We start from the raw sequence: 14,494 nt of genomic DNA on the forward strand, positions 1-14,494 counted from the left end.
AAACGTTCCAACTATTCAAAGCAGCATCAAAAACCCTAAAACATTTCTGTCCTATTACTCAGTAATTTCTCTTTGAAGAATTTAGCTTCTATACATTCAACAAATATTTAATGATTATCTATTTTATTCCAGCAAATGTACCACGTGTTCAAAAATCAATAGTCATCAAAACACAGATCCTATTTCTAAGGAAGTCATAATCCAATGAAAATAACTTAAAGGTTACTAGAAATATGATTGATTTATATACAAATATGTTCACCAGAGTTATAAACTACAGGGGAAAAACAACCCAGAAAAACCCATTTGAATAACTGTAGAAAAAATGTTTAATATATTATGGTATATATAGCTGGCATATTCACAGCCACTAAAAATAATATTTTGAAGATTATTTAATGACATAGTTTTAAAATGCTCATAGTATAATTTCAAGAGTGAAAATCAGGTCATCATACGCAATAACAATTTTGAAGAAAAATAGTCATGGAAAAAACACTAGAAGGAAACAAAAAATGTTAGTAGAAATCACTGGGCATCAGGCTTACGGGTGATTTATATTTTATCTACACCAGTCCATGAGTTTCAACATCAGGGGGACATAATGTGAAGTTTATCAGCAGGAGGAGAAGGAGTACGCAACTTTACAAATAAGGGGAGGCAGTGGATCTGGAGATCCAGATGAAGCTAAATGAAAACAGGTGAAGCTAAATGAAAACGTATGCTAATCTAGAAAGATTATGCAAATTTGGAGGCAATCAATTAGATACATATGTCGATTTAATTATCAGATAAAGAAGAACACAGAAAGAGAGATCATTTGACCTCATCTTACTCTGACCAGGATTTCTCAGAGAAGAAACAGGCCAGATACTCCTAAAGTATCCAGTAGGAAACTATGTGTGTTCTTCATTATAAATCAGGTTTAAGAGCACTAATTGCTTCAAATAGCTCAAAGATTTCTCCAGAGTCCATCTGAAGTCCACACATAAGTCATCACAGAAACATGGATGCACAAAAAGTTAAATTGTAATCTCATTTTGAATATATTTTCAAAAGATGCACATTCTTCACTACTGCCAATGAAATTTATTGCACCGCAATTTAACTTTTATTGTTTCTGAGATGGAGTCTAGCTCTGGAGTGCAGAGCTGGAATGCAGTGGTGTGATCAAAGCTCACTGCAACTTCCGCCTCCAGGGTTCAAGTGATTCTCCTGCCTCAGCCTCCCCAGTAGCTGGCACTACAGGCAGGCACCACCACACCTGGCTAATTATTGTATTTTTAGTAGGGGTGAGGTTTCACCATGTTGGCCAGCCTGGTCTTGAACTCCTGACCGCAAAAGATCTGCCCGCCTTGGTCTCCCAGAGTGCTGGGATTATAGGCGTGAGCTACTGTGCCCAGACAATTTAACTTAATATGACTCTCTTAAAATCAAATTTAGCAGGTAATAACTTTTTTTTTTTTTTGTAATTTACTAGAAGATAACGTTTTGTGTGGTGGTTTTTCTCTCTGAAAAGGGTAACAGATGCTGGCTGATAAACTATTCTACATGACTTTCAAAAAAAATATTCCACATGCCCCTTTGAAAATACAATCCGGGCCGGGCGCGGTGGCTCAAGCCTGTAATCCCAGCACTTTGGGAGGCCGAGACGGGAGGATCACAAGGTCAGGAGATCAAGACCATCCTGGCTAACATGGTGAAACCCCGTCTCTACTAAAAATACAGAAAGCTAGCCGGGCGAGGTGGCGGGCGCCTGTAGTCCCAGCTACTGGGGAGGCTGAGGCAGGAGAATGGCGTAAACCCGGGAGGCGGAGCTTGCAGTGAGCTGAGAACCAGCCACTGCACTCCAGCCTGGGCGACAGAGCGAGACTCCATCTCAAAAAAAAAAAAAAAAAGAAAAAAAAATAGAAAATATAATCCTTTTAGGCCGGGTGTGGTGGCTCACGCCTGTAATCCCAGCACTTTGGGAGGCCGAGACGGGCGGATCACGAGGTCAGGAGATCGAGACCATCCTAGCTAACACGGTGAAATCCCGTCTCTACTAAAAATACAAAAAATGAGCCGGGCGTGGTGGCAGTGCCTGTAGTCCCAGCTACTCGGGAGGCTGAGGCAGGAGAATGGCGTGAATCCGGGAGGTGGAGCCGAGATCCCTAGATCGCTCCACTGCACTCCAGCCTGGGCTACAGAATGAGACTCCATCTCAAAGAAAAAACAAACAAACAAACAAAAAACATATATATATATATTTAATATAAAAAATACTGTTTGTACCTGAAAACTTATTCAATGCATCCTTACTTCCATTTGTTTCTGCTCCTACACGCTTGAACTGTTGCACAATGGTATTTAATTCAGAAGAGCGCTGTGAGATTCTATGTTCAGCTATTCGAAGACGTTCTTTCAAAGCGAGGAATTCTCGTTGATAAGCAATCAGTTTTTCTAGAAGCAAAAGCAAAACAGTTATAGTGTATGTCTTCAAACCAACAACACAATCTAAACGGAACTGTAAAGTTACAAAGTTTAGAGTTGAGTGTTTCAGAAGAAAATATTTATTCATTGATACACAACAGAAAAAAAAGGGCTCTGACTTGTTATATAACAAAACTTATATGCTCTTATTATTTGTAAGAATGCTCTTAATGCTTATTATTATGCTCTTATTATTTGTAAAAATGTGAGCAGTCTCCAGCACTTCATATAATTAAAGATGGATAAAACAATAAAAGGTTTAGAATAAACACTTTAAAGCATCATACTAACATCACCTGTCGAAGGGTACAAACAACTATAAACACCGTATTCACATCAACCAGATAGAGATGAGGCAGAAACTGATGGTAATATATATAATAGTAAAATGAATATAACATATTTTATAGCATAATCATTAATTTCCATAGACCAAACTTTTCCTCTGAACTTCCTAGTCCTCAAAGATTTCCCTAGGCCAGACATCAGTCAAATTCCCAATCTCTAAAAACCCAGTGAGTGGCCAGGCGTGGTGGCTCACACCTGTAATCCCAGCACTCTAGGAGGCTCCAGGGTGCCAGCCTAGGTTCTAGTTCTCGATCTGGGTGGCAGTTTAGTGAAAGTCACTCATGGTTTAGGCATTTTCTGCATGTGTAAATACACAATGTAAGACATGAGAAAGAGATACCATTCCCAAACACAAAATTATAAATAATTATATTAAACAATCATAAGAAGAGACACATAAGATATGAAGAAAAGTACAAGCCTTTTACTGAAGCCTATAATAGAATCAATAAAATTAGCTCTTATTCCTAAATAGGAAGACTCAGTCTTACAAAAAGATTAATTGTACCCTAAGCAAAAGAAATTCAATTATCTTTCTTTTTTTTTTTTTTTGAGACGGTGTCTGGCTCTGTGGCCCAGGCTGGAGTGCAGTGGCCGGATCTCAGCTCACTGCAAGCTCCGCCTCCCGGGTTTACGCCATTCTCCTGCCTCAGCCTCCCAAGTAGCTGGGACTACAGGCACCCGCCACCTTGCCCGGCTAGTTTTTTGTATGTTTTAGTAGAGACGGGGTTTCACTGTGTTAGCCAGGATGGTCTCGATCTCCTGACCTCGTGATCCGCCCGTCTCGGCCTCCCAAAGTGCTGGGATTACAGGCGTGAGTCACCACGCCTGGCCCAATTCAATATCTTTCAATATAACAAATTTTTTGAACTTGATGTATAATTCTAATATTTATCTAGAAGAATTAATGTTTTTAAAGGGCCAAGAAAAATCTAGAAGATAATATGGGGGAACTTGCTCTGAGATCAGAATATGTTATATGGTTACAGAAACTAAGAGTGTGAACTGCCAGTCCAGAGAGTGTAGACAAGGGCAGATCAGTATAAACACAGTGTCCAAACACAGTAAGTGTCCAGAACAGATCTCTGAGTTCTTCCCTTTTTATGTGAACAACATTCGAATCCTACCCTTAAGACTTAAGCAGTGCCTAGATATTGGTTTCTCAACACCATTTGCCACTAAAATAAATTAGAACTCTTTGGAGGCCAAGCGTGGTAGCTCACCCCTATAATCCCAGCACTTTGGGAAGCATGGCGAGAGGATGGCTTGAGCCCAGGAGTTTGAGACCACCCTGGGCAACACAGCGAGACCCCAACTTTATTAAAAAAAATTTTTTAAGAACTGTTTAGAGAAATAACTTTAAGATAAACCTAGAATATTCTTCTGCCAGCAAGAAAGTATTATCAAAAGAAAAAAATGACCTCGCCAAAGGGCACAGAAGGGCAGTCGAGAGGCCCCCATTGGCCAAATGGGGAGCAATTTAAGTACCAAAATAAATATTGATGGTAACGGATTATAACCCGTTGAATAAAATAAGAATCCATGAGTCCGTTGGGAGGCTGAGGCAGGAGAATGGTGTGAACCGGGGAGGCAGAGCTCGCAGTGAGCCGAGATCGCACCACTGCACTCCAGCCTGGGTGACAGGTGGAGACTCCGTCTCAACAAAAAATAAAAATAAAAATAAAGAATCCATGAGTCCGTATCAACAATAAATAAATAAAAATAAACAAATGAGGGGAAAGTGTTTCTTACAGAAGGCCAATTACTAAATGTAGAAGAAATAACGAACATTAGAAAAACCACCATTTTGGGCCAGGCGCGGTGACTTACGCCTGTAATCCCAGCACTTTGGGAGGCCAAGGTGGGTGGATCACCTGAGGTCGGGAGTTCAAGACCAGCCTGACCAACAAGGAGAAATCCCGTCTCTATTAAAAATACAAAATTAGCTGGATGTGGTGACGCATGCCTGTAATCCCAGCTACTTGGGAGGCTGAGGCAGGAGAATCGCTTGAACCAGGGAGGCAGAGGTTGTGGTGAGCCAAGATCACCACTCCCGCCTGGCCAACAAGAGCTGAACTCTGTCTCAAAAAACAAACAAAAACAAAAACAAAAACACCATTTTGCAACCATCATAGCAATAACTGACTCAGGCAAGCACCAAAAATGCATGCTAAAACTAACAGGTGAAAATCTGATGAGAAACAGGTATTTATAGCATCTCAAAATACCTCCCCACAAAGTACTTATTACTTTACAAAGAGGGAAATCGTAGTATCACAGTGGAAAAACCTGACACCACCTTCATCAAGTGGTCAAGGTTAAAGTTGGCAATAATGGGACAGACATCACGTGCCTCGTGAAGTGAACCCCAGAGGACCCTCCCTTCATTACGTGGAATTCCTGCCAAAAATGCATAATCTGATTCTAATCTCAAGGAAACATTGGACACATCCAAATTGGGGGATTATGTATAAAACAAATGGTTCCACTTTAAGACACGTCAAGGCCATCAAAGACAAAGGCTGAAGAAATGACCAAGGGTAAGGAGAGACTAAATGCAAAGCACTGTCCTGGACTGGATCCTGGAGCAGAAGAAATAAATGCTGTCAAGAACATTACTGGAAGAATAACAGAACACAGACTGCAGAATGGGTATGATTGCGCCAGTGTTAAATTTCCTGAACTTGACACTTGAACTGTGGTAAGGTAAGAGAATGTCCTGGTTCTTAGGAAATAAACATAAAATGATTTAGGCATAAAGGGGCATGATTTCTGCAATTTACTCTGAAATGGTTCTGAAAAGAAACAAGTATCTGTAGAAAGGAAGATGACAGAGGCAAAATGTTCACAATAGGTGAAATGTATAGAGAAGTTATTTGCACTATCCTTCATTTCATCATTTTTTTAATACAAAGATGATTTAAAGCAAGCAGGAGACTGAACGGCAGATATAGGCTCAGTCTTTCATCAGCTCTTGAGTGGTAGAAAGGGATAGGAGTCTGAGGGCAGTCTCCATCTCCACATGCATTTTCTTGTTATGTTTTGAAATCACCCTCTCAGAGGCCAGCTTCACCAAGTAGGCAGAATAAGCAGTCCCCGCAGAGAAATGCCCCACCCCTAATTCTAAAATGCTTCCCTGCTTTGAGGGGAAGTGTCCATGCTTTTGGAAAGTTAGCTTAGAAAAAGTCCCTGGGGGCCCATGGGCTATTCGATAATGTCACAGATACTTAGTTTCTAGCCCGGATAAATATCTAAGCTGTTCTTAGTGCAAGGCCCACAGCTATGAAAAGGCTCCAGAGGGGCCATTTTTGATCTCTCTCACATCCGTCCTTTGTTTCTGACTCCATTCTGCCATATTGAAAGAGTTCTCCACAACAACAGGGCAACGTCATATTCCATCTAGAAAGCCAACTCAGCTTTCTAGAACTTTCTAGAATTTTCCCTAGAATTTTCTCCATTTATATTTCCCGTAATACTACACAGCTTTCTTGAGGAAGAGAGTTGTTTATCTGCTTCCAGCATTCAGTTCACTTTAACATAACAGATGAAAAAATTCCTCCAAATTAATACGTTTGATAATTCCCTGTTGTCAACATTAGTACCAAAATTCTTATTTTTGCTTTTCTTTGAATCATTTCAATCAGTTTGTAGGGAGGGTTATGGCGGGAAACTGAGGGAACTCTCATACTACCATCTTACTGGGAAGTGCCCGGTTTTGTTTGTTGTTTTGTTTTTACTGTAGACAAAATCTAACTGTTTTAATTGTAGAAAATTATATGTCCAGCCTAGGCAATGAAAGTACAAATTATGTTTTGTACAAATCATGTTTTGTGAACCTAAGATTCTAAAACAAAATTTCCAGAGAAACCACTTTGATTCTTCAACTCAAATATTTAGGTCAGTTTTCCAGTGAAAAGGGTAACTTTGGGCTTTCAAAGACTTACTAGGCTAAACCATATAAAATTGCTGATATTTGATCCTTTTTGGCAAAAATGGTAATTTCATATGAAATTGTTCAACAGTATAAATGAATGATTAACACAAACAAAAAGCACCAAGAAGTCACATCTAATGTGTGGTGAATAAAAACAGACCAGAAAACTTTTTTTTTAAAGAATAGTAACTTCTTATCAGCAAGATGTACAAGATACTACTAAATTCAGAGCTAACATTAAAAACTGGCTTTTTGTATTGAAATAAAAACTACCAAAAGTTAAACCCACTCTTTATTTCTTAAATTAAAACATTTTAATATTTATTAGATAATAAAATTCTGGCACTGAAAAAAATGTTGAGAAGTCCTCTGGGCCGGGCACGGTGGCTCATAACTGAAATCCCAGTGCTTTGGGAGGCCAGGGCAGGAGGATTGCTTGAACCCAAAAGTTTGAGACCAGCCTGGGCAAAATAGGGAGACATTGTCTCTACAACAAATATTTAAAAATTAGCCAGTGTGGTACTGCATGCTTATAGCCCCAGCTACTCAGGAGGCTGAAGTAGGAGTCTCCCTTGAGCCCAGGGGTTTGAGGCTGCAGTGAGTGGCAAATGTACCATTGCGCTCCAGTCTGGGTGACACAGCAAGACCCTGTCTCTTAAAAAAAAAAAAAAAAAAAGTAGTCATCTGGTTCAACTTCAGTACCACATTGAACTGATACAATTCTTTCCACAGATAAAATTTTTTAAAATATGACTGAGGAACGTTTTTAGTAAGATTCCAAAATTTAACAATCTTTACTTTACTTCTCAGGAAGCCACTGCCTTTGAAAAAAGTTTTATTTCACTTTTTAAAGATTTCACATGCATCACTCTTACACAACCATTTTAAATTAGAAAGAAGATGGCCTAGATGAAATTGCAGAAAATTTCCCACTTATAAACCTCTTAAGCATAAAGAAAAAAAAATAAAAGAACTGGATTCAGAGGGTGGTTTAGGAGAACTAATGCCATAAAAAGCCAAAAGACACAGTGAACAGCAGTCCAAATGAAATAGGCTGAAAGAACAGAACTTGAACAGACAATTCTAAATAGAACGGATGGCCAAAACTTACAAACGAGACCAAGTATCTCACTGTTTCCTGAATTTATCATGCATAAGAACCACCTAAAAGTAAAAGGGCTCATTGAAACACAGAGTTCTGGACTTCACTTCCAGGAATCCTGATTCCATAGGTCTGAGGTGGGCCCTGATAATGTTTTTTTTGGTTTTTTTTTTGAGACGGAGTCTGGCTCTGTCGCCTAGGCTGGAGCGCAGCGGTGAGGTCTCAGCTCACTGCAAGCTCTGCCTCCCAGGTTCCCACCATCCTCCTGCCTCAGCCTCCCGAGTAGCTGGGACTACAGGCACCCACCACCATGCCCAGCTAATTTTTTGTATTTTTAGTAGAGACAGGGTTTCATCGTGTTAGCCAGGATGGTCTCGATCTCCTGACCTCGTGATCTGCCCGCCTCGGCCTCCCAAAGCGCTGGGATTACAGGCGTGAGCCACCGTGCCAGGCCTAAGCTCCCAGGTGATGCTGATGTGCCAGTCCCAGGTCCATGAGCTGTGAAGCCCAGAGGCAGCCAGCGTTATCCTCCGGGTAGTTCTAGACTCGAGCAGCCTAGAAGTTTATGTAGTTTCTAGTGTACCGGTTTCTTCTCCTCTCCTTTCCTCTGGCCCACAGGTTAAGGGTTCCAGGGACAGGGGGTGCTCATTAAAATGTTTAGGGCCATAATCCTGAAGATTAACTTGGGGCAGAAAGGGGTTTCCAAGTGTCCAGTGAACACCAGTTTCAAAGGTCTCTTACATGGCATTGTCAAGATAATTCTGGTTTTGGAGTACTCCAGTCAGGATCCAACACATATGCATGGATTCTGAAAATAGCTGCACCCTTCTAAATTCAAAAGGAAAAATGGGGTTCATAGATATACAGGATCATACACTTTATTTAAATTAAAATAATGTATATAATTCATTTATTCGCTTACAAGGTGTTTTCAGTATACTTACAAATCAGTGACTAGTGAATACCAAATTGGCTATGGTTGAAGTATTTTCTGGAACGCAACCACTATTTCTCTAAGCTGTCGGCTAAGTAATATAATCATTAACAATGTCATTCAAAGCAAACTTCCAGGTAGAGGTTTAATAAGTTAAAATCTATCCCCTAACCTAATAAACATAACACCTTAAGACAAACGAACGATGCTGCAAGTACCTATAACACACTTTGTTTTTTTTTTTTTTTTTTTTTTTTGGAGACAGAGTCTCGCTCTGTCACCCAGGCTGGAGTGCACTGGTGCGATCTCGGCTCACTGCAACCTCCGCCTCTTGAGTTCAAGCAGTTCTCCTGCCTCAGCCTCCCAAAGAGCTGGGATTACAGGTGCACACTGCCACACTAGGCTAAGTTTCTGTATTTTAGTAGAGATGGGGTTTCACCGTGTTGCCCAGGCTGGTCCTGAACTCCTGACCTCAAGTGATCTGCCTGCCTCGGCCTCCCAAATCTAAACAGATGTAATAATTTTCCTTGATTTCCCTTGGGAAAGGGCAATCTCTTTTTAGTAAGTTCATCATAAAGTCCCAAATTCCCTTATCATAATAAAATGAGGAACTATAAAAATTCATACCTCAGGATAACATTCATTAGAGTACACTTAGTTATATGTTTATAACAGCTCTTCACTTCTAAATATATTAACAATCATTGTATTCAACCTTTTTAAAATTCAACAACCACAAGCAGCTTGGAGTAAAAATTATAAGATGGCTATAAACTATTTTCCTTAAGTATTTTAAAGTCACTGGGAGACACTTCTTCATAAAGGTGTATTTCATTCTAAAAGGAAAATTAAAAATATTTTGTATTCTGAAAGCTTTAATGCCCTGTAGTTTCCCATGAAGAATTCCCATGACACAGCATTAGAATTCTAATGTAGTTCTACATTAGAACTACAATGATAACTACATAGTTATCTAATGTAGAACTATGTAGATAGTTATAACTGTTATAAACATATAGCTAAATGTACTATGTAGATAGTTCTACATTAGAACTATCTTTAACTAAAAAGCAGGGTACTGATAATTAACCAGTCACACACTATGGAGTAGCTGTATTAACAAGCATATCCTCTTACTGCATGTCCCTCGCTAGATCTGGTTATTCCTTGTATGACCCATTTCATGCTTTCTCCTTCTTCCCTCTTCTCACTTTCCTCTTGTTCATTCATTTCCACCTTCCCCCTCCTAATATTCTTCTGCAAAGTCCTTTGCAAATTCTTCTGTGTTTCTTTTCTGGACTTTTCATTTTCAATCAAACTTGACTGCTCTCACCTCTTTCTTTTTATGTTATTCATGCTCCCCCCGCCCAACCCACAATAGCCCTGCCTCCTTTTTCTTTGTTTCAAATTACTGAGGACTTTTTTTCTCCAAGTGAACGGTTTAAACAGTCCACTCGCTTGCCCTGCAGGCCCAAACCAAAACCACAGTTGACACCATTTCCTATACCGGCTAGTGCTTCTAGGCTGCGGCACTCCCACTTCAACTGCGGGAACTTGACAGACCCACCCTGTGGTCTTGAGAAAGGGGTCTAGTGAACTAGAAGATGCCTCAGACTGAAAAAGAAAAAAACAAACGAATCTGCCTCACTACAGGTGAGGCAGCAGGCAGAATGTGAGCTACCGCCTACTCCACCCTTGTCTGACTCTTCCAATAGTCCACTGATGATGAGAGAGGTGAGGATATAGGTTATCAAGATTTTATCTTCCCATCCCATCTCACTCCTCCTTAACCCCCAGTATGTCTCCAAGGTCCACTGCACCCAAATTCAGCTATAGTTTCTTTTTTGAAATCTTCTATTTTTAAGGACTGAAATTTCATGGCTTTTAGTCTTTCTTAGAAACCTTCCACAGGATAAAGGGAACATTTGGGCTTTTTTTTTAAACAACAACAAAAAAAGAATATAACGCATTCTGTCTAGCAATTACCGTATGTGTCCCTCAGACTGTTTTATAAATCTAAGACATGGTGGCAAGCGGACTCTGCAGTGACCCTCGTCCTTCTGGTATTCAAAGACTTCCATAACCTCTGCCCCTTGAGTGCAGGCAGAAGCAATGACTTGTTTCTAATGAACAGAAAATGGCAAAAGTGATAGACGTCACTTCCGGGATTATGTTATATTATATAGGACTCCATCTTATATAAAACATCTATAGTATATAGTATAATATATGGTGTCTATAGACTTCCTAGCTGCCTCTGAAGAAGTAAATCACTGAACTGAAAAGCCCATGTCACAAAGGGCTTAGAGCCGCTTCCCAGAAAAGAGCCAGCAACAAGCCTGGGCTCTCAGTCCTACAGCCACAAGGAAATGGCTTCTGCCAACAATCTGGATAAGCTTGGGAGTGTATTCTTTCCAAGTCAGGTCTCAAGATGATACTGTAGTCCAGCTGACACCTCAATGCATCCTTCTGAGAGCCCAGGTAGAGGGCTCAGTTAAGCCAGGCCCAGTTTCCTAGCCCACAGAAAATGAGAGATAGTAACTGTATGTCATTTTAAATCACTAAACTTGTGGTAATTTATTACCCATAAATAGATAACTAATACAGATATAGGAGATCAGTGAGCCTATTTTTTCTATATCTTAAACCTTTTTGCTATTTCATTGTCCTAAGAATTATTTTACAATTTTACAATTACTCATCAATCATTCCTAATCATGCTAAAAAAAAAAAAAACTAAATCAAATGGAAGAATGACAGAATCACCTGGAGGATGGTACACAGTGACATAAATCACCACTATTATATTATCTTTTAGTTTTCTTATTGTGTTGCTAAGACTATTGGCATCATCTTTCAGGACGGTATAAAAGAAGCTCAAAAACACTACTTTGTCGTCTTCTGTAACCTTTGCTGAAAACAACTGAGAATCTAGGATTTTTCCTTTTTGTACCCAAAATGGCAAAAAGAAGAAAAGCCACAGCAAAGACATCTCACAACTGTAGGACAAATCAGAAAATGAATGTAGAAAGACAGGTGGTATCACCACAGACTCTAATAATGTTAGTGAAATTGATCATAAAAGTAAAATCTCAGACTATGAGTCTTCAGATGACAATATCCTTGAAGAACTTTCTCCAGTTCAAGGTGACACTTCCAGTTCCAGACCAAGATGGAGTAGACACACTTCTCTCTATGCATCCTGCTAAACACAATTATAAACCCAGATAGTATAAATCAGAAGGCTGGACACCATAGCTCACATCCATAATCCCAACACTTTGGAGGCTGAAGCGGGTGGATCACTTGAGCTCAGGAGTTCAAGACCAGCCTCAGCACCATGGGGAAACCCTGTCTCTACAAAAAATACAAAAATTAGCCAGGTGTGGTGACAGGCGCCTGCAGTCCAAGCTACTCGGGAAGCTGAGGTGGAAGGATGGCTTGAGCATAGGAGGCAGAGGCTGCAGTGAACTGAGTTTGTGCCGGTGCACTCCAGCCTGGGCAATAGAGTGAGACCCTATTTCAACAACCACCACAAAAAATTAAAAATAAAAAGACTCTGAAAGGTGGAAAGGGCAGAGTCACTAGGACCCAAGAAACAACACAGCAGTGAGTTCTGAGTTTTCTTTCTGCCTCATATATCCTAGAATGGGAACTAGAAAAGTCAGCAATCTGAAATCACCAACAGGAGCACACAAAAACAAAGGACCAAGAAAAGCCTGCTAACTCTACGCAAAGAACCTGAAAACATCAACAGGAGCACACAAGAACAAAGGACCAAGAAAAGCCTGCTAACTCTATTCAAAGGACTCAATAAGGGGCAACCTAGCAGGACAGAAAACGTCAGATAATCACTACTCTACTCCAGCCAGGTACCATGAAAACACATGGTCCCCTGCCCACCCTGTCAGCAATGGCCAGGCAGGGAGCCTAGACTTCCAACCTTGCCCACCTGTTAAAAGGCCCCCTCACACCCACAATACGTGGATGAGGTCAGGTAGGACTGAGGGAGGGGGCTGGGACTTTCACTACCCTCCACCAGTAATGAACCTCCCAGTGAGGTGCGAGTGGTGGCCACAGGGGAAGCAGTAGCAGCACCCCTTCTCCCCTCTTAGCAAGGGTGGCGTCAGCACAGGCCTTACGGGGAAACTGACCTCCCAACCCTGCACAGCTGGAAGGAGGAATCTCTCCTGCTGGGTACTGATGGATGCTTTGGATTTTCATCCCATTCCCACCAGCATAATGAGGTGGCACAGTCCCGTACCCTCCCAAAATGATGTCAGAAAAGGCCAGCTATGACAGACAATGTAAATAAAAGCCAGTCTTATAACCAACACCCAAAATGCCTTGAACACAATTGAAAATCACTCATAATATTAAGAACCAGGAAAATCTCAACGTCAGTGAGAACAAACCATGAACAGATGCTAACATCAAGATGACGCAGATGTTGAAATTACCTTCTAAGGATTTTAAAGCAGCCATCGTAAAAATGCTTCAATGGGTACAATTAAACAAATTTTAAAAAACTGAAACCCTAAGCAAAGAAATAGAAAATATAAACAATAGAAGTTTTTGTAAATAAAAAAATAAACAAAATAAACAAATAGAATACAAAATATAATAATTGAAACAAAAAAAACTTAATGGGTGAGCTCAAGAGCAGATGGAGAGAATCAGTGATCCCGAAGAAAGACAACAGCAATTATCCAATCTAGGCAGAAGAGAGAAAACAGACTAAGGAAAAAATTAACAGAGCCTCAGGAACCTTTGGAACTGTAACAAAAGATCTGAGATCTAACACTGCTATCATCAGCATCACAGAAGCGATGGAGGAAGAGGGTGGCGTGGGAAAAGTACAGTCATGCCGCATATATGTCCAGGGGTCCTGTAAGATTATAATGGAGGCTGGGCGCAGTGGCTCACACCTGTAATCCCAGCACTTTGGAAGGTGGAGGCAGGAGGATCGCTTGAGGCCAGAAGTTCAAGACCAGCCCGAGCAACACAGTGAAACCCCATCTCTACAAAAAATACAAAAATTAGCTGGGTAAATGTAGTCCCAGCTACTAAGGAGCTGAGGCGGGAGGATCACTGGAGCCTAGGAGACTGACGGTAAAGTGAGCCATGCTCACACTACTGCACTACAGCCCGGACATCAGAGCAAGCCCTCTCTCAAAAAAAAAAAAAGATTATAATGGAGCTGAAAAATTCCTATCGCCTAATGACACTGTAGCCATTGTAACGGGGTAACACAATGCATGACTCACATGGATGTGGTGATGTTGGTGTAAATAAACCTACTGCACTGCCAGTCATGTAACAGTCTAGCATAGACAATTATGTACAGTACATACTTGATAATGACAATAAACTGTTACTGGGTTTTGTATTTACTATACTATACTTTACTATACTTTTTACTGTTCTTTTAGAGTATACTTCTTCTGCTCATAGGAAAAAATGTTACCTGGAAAACAGCCTCAGACAGGTCCTTCAGGAGGTATGCTAGAAGGAGGCACTGTTCTCATAGGAGAGGACAGCTTCATGTGTGTTACCGCCCCGCAAGGCCTTCCAGTGGGACAAGATGTGGAGGTGGAAGACAGGGAGACTGATGATCCTGATCCTCTGTAGGCCTAGGCTAACGTGTACGTCTCTTCATTTTTAACAACAAAGTTTAAAAAGTAAAAAAATAATAATAACTTTT

At 40.5% G+C, this 14,494-nt stretch overlaps 1 protein-coding gene across 3 annotated transcripts in view; it reads right to left on the reverse strand.

Annotated features, from left to right (window-relative positions):
• MGAT4A (alpha-1,3-mannosyl-glycoprotein 4-beta-N-acetylglucosaminyltransferase A) overlaps positions 1-14,494 on the reverse strand; it is a 128,927-nt gene that overhangs the window by 74,129 nt on the left and 40,304 nt on the right. For all 3 annotated transcript variants that reach the window (XM_033238959.1, XM_033238960.1, XM_033238961.1), the window contains exon 3: positions 2,275-2,442. In XM_033238959.1, the coding sequence (XP_033094850.1) occupies positions 2,275-2,442 (168 nt within the window). The remainder of the gene's footprint in view (positions 1-2,274; positions 2,443-14,494) is intronic.

Source organism: Trachypithecus francoisi, unplaced genomic scaffold, assembly GCF_009764315.1.
Source record: "Trachypithecus francoisi isolate TF-2019V2 unplaced genomic scaffold, Tfra_2.0 Lachesis_group17, whole genome shotgun sequence".
NCBI classification, from domain to species: Eukaryota; Metazoa; Chordata; class Mammalia; order Primates; family Cercopithecidae; genus Trachypithecus; species Trachypithecus francoisi.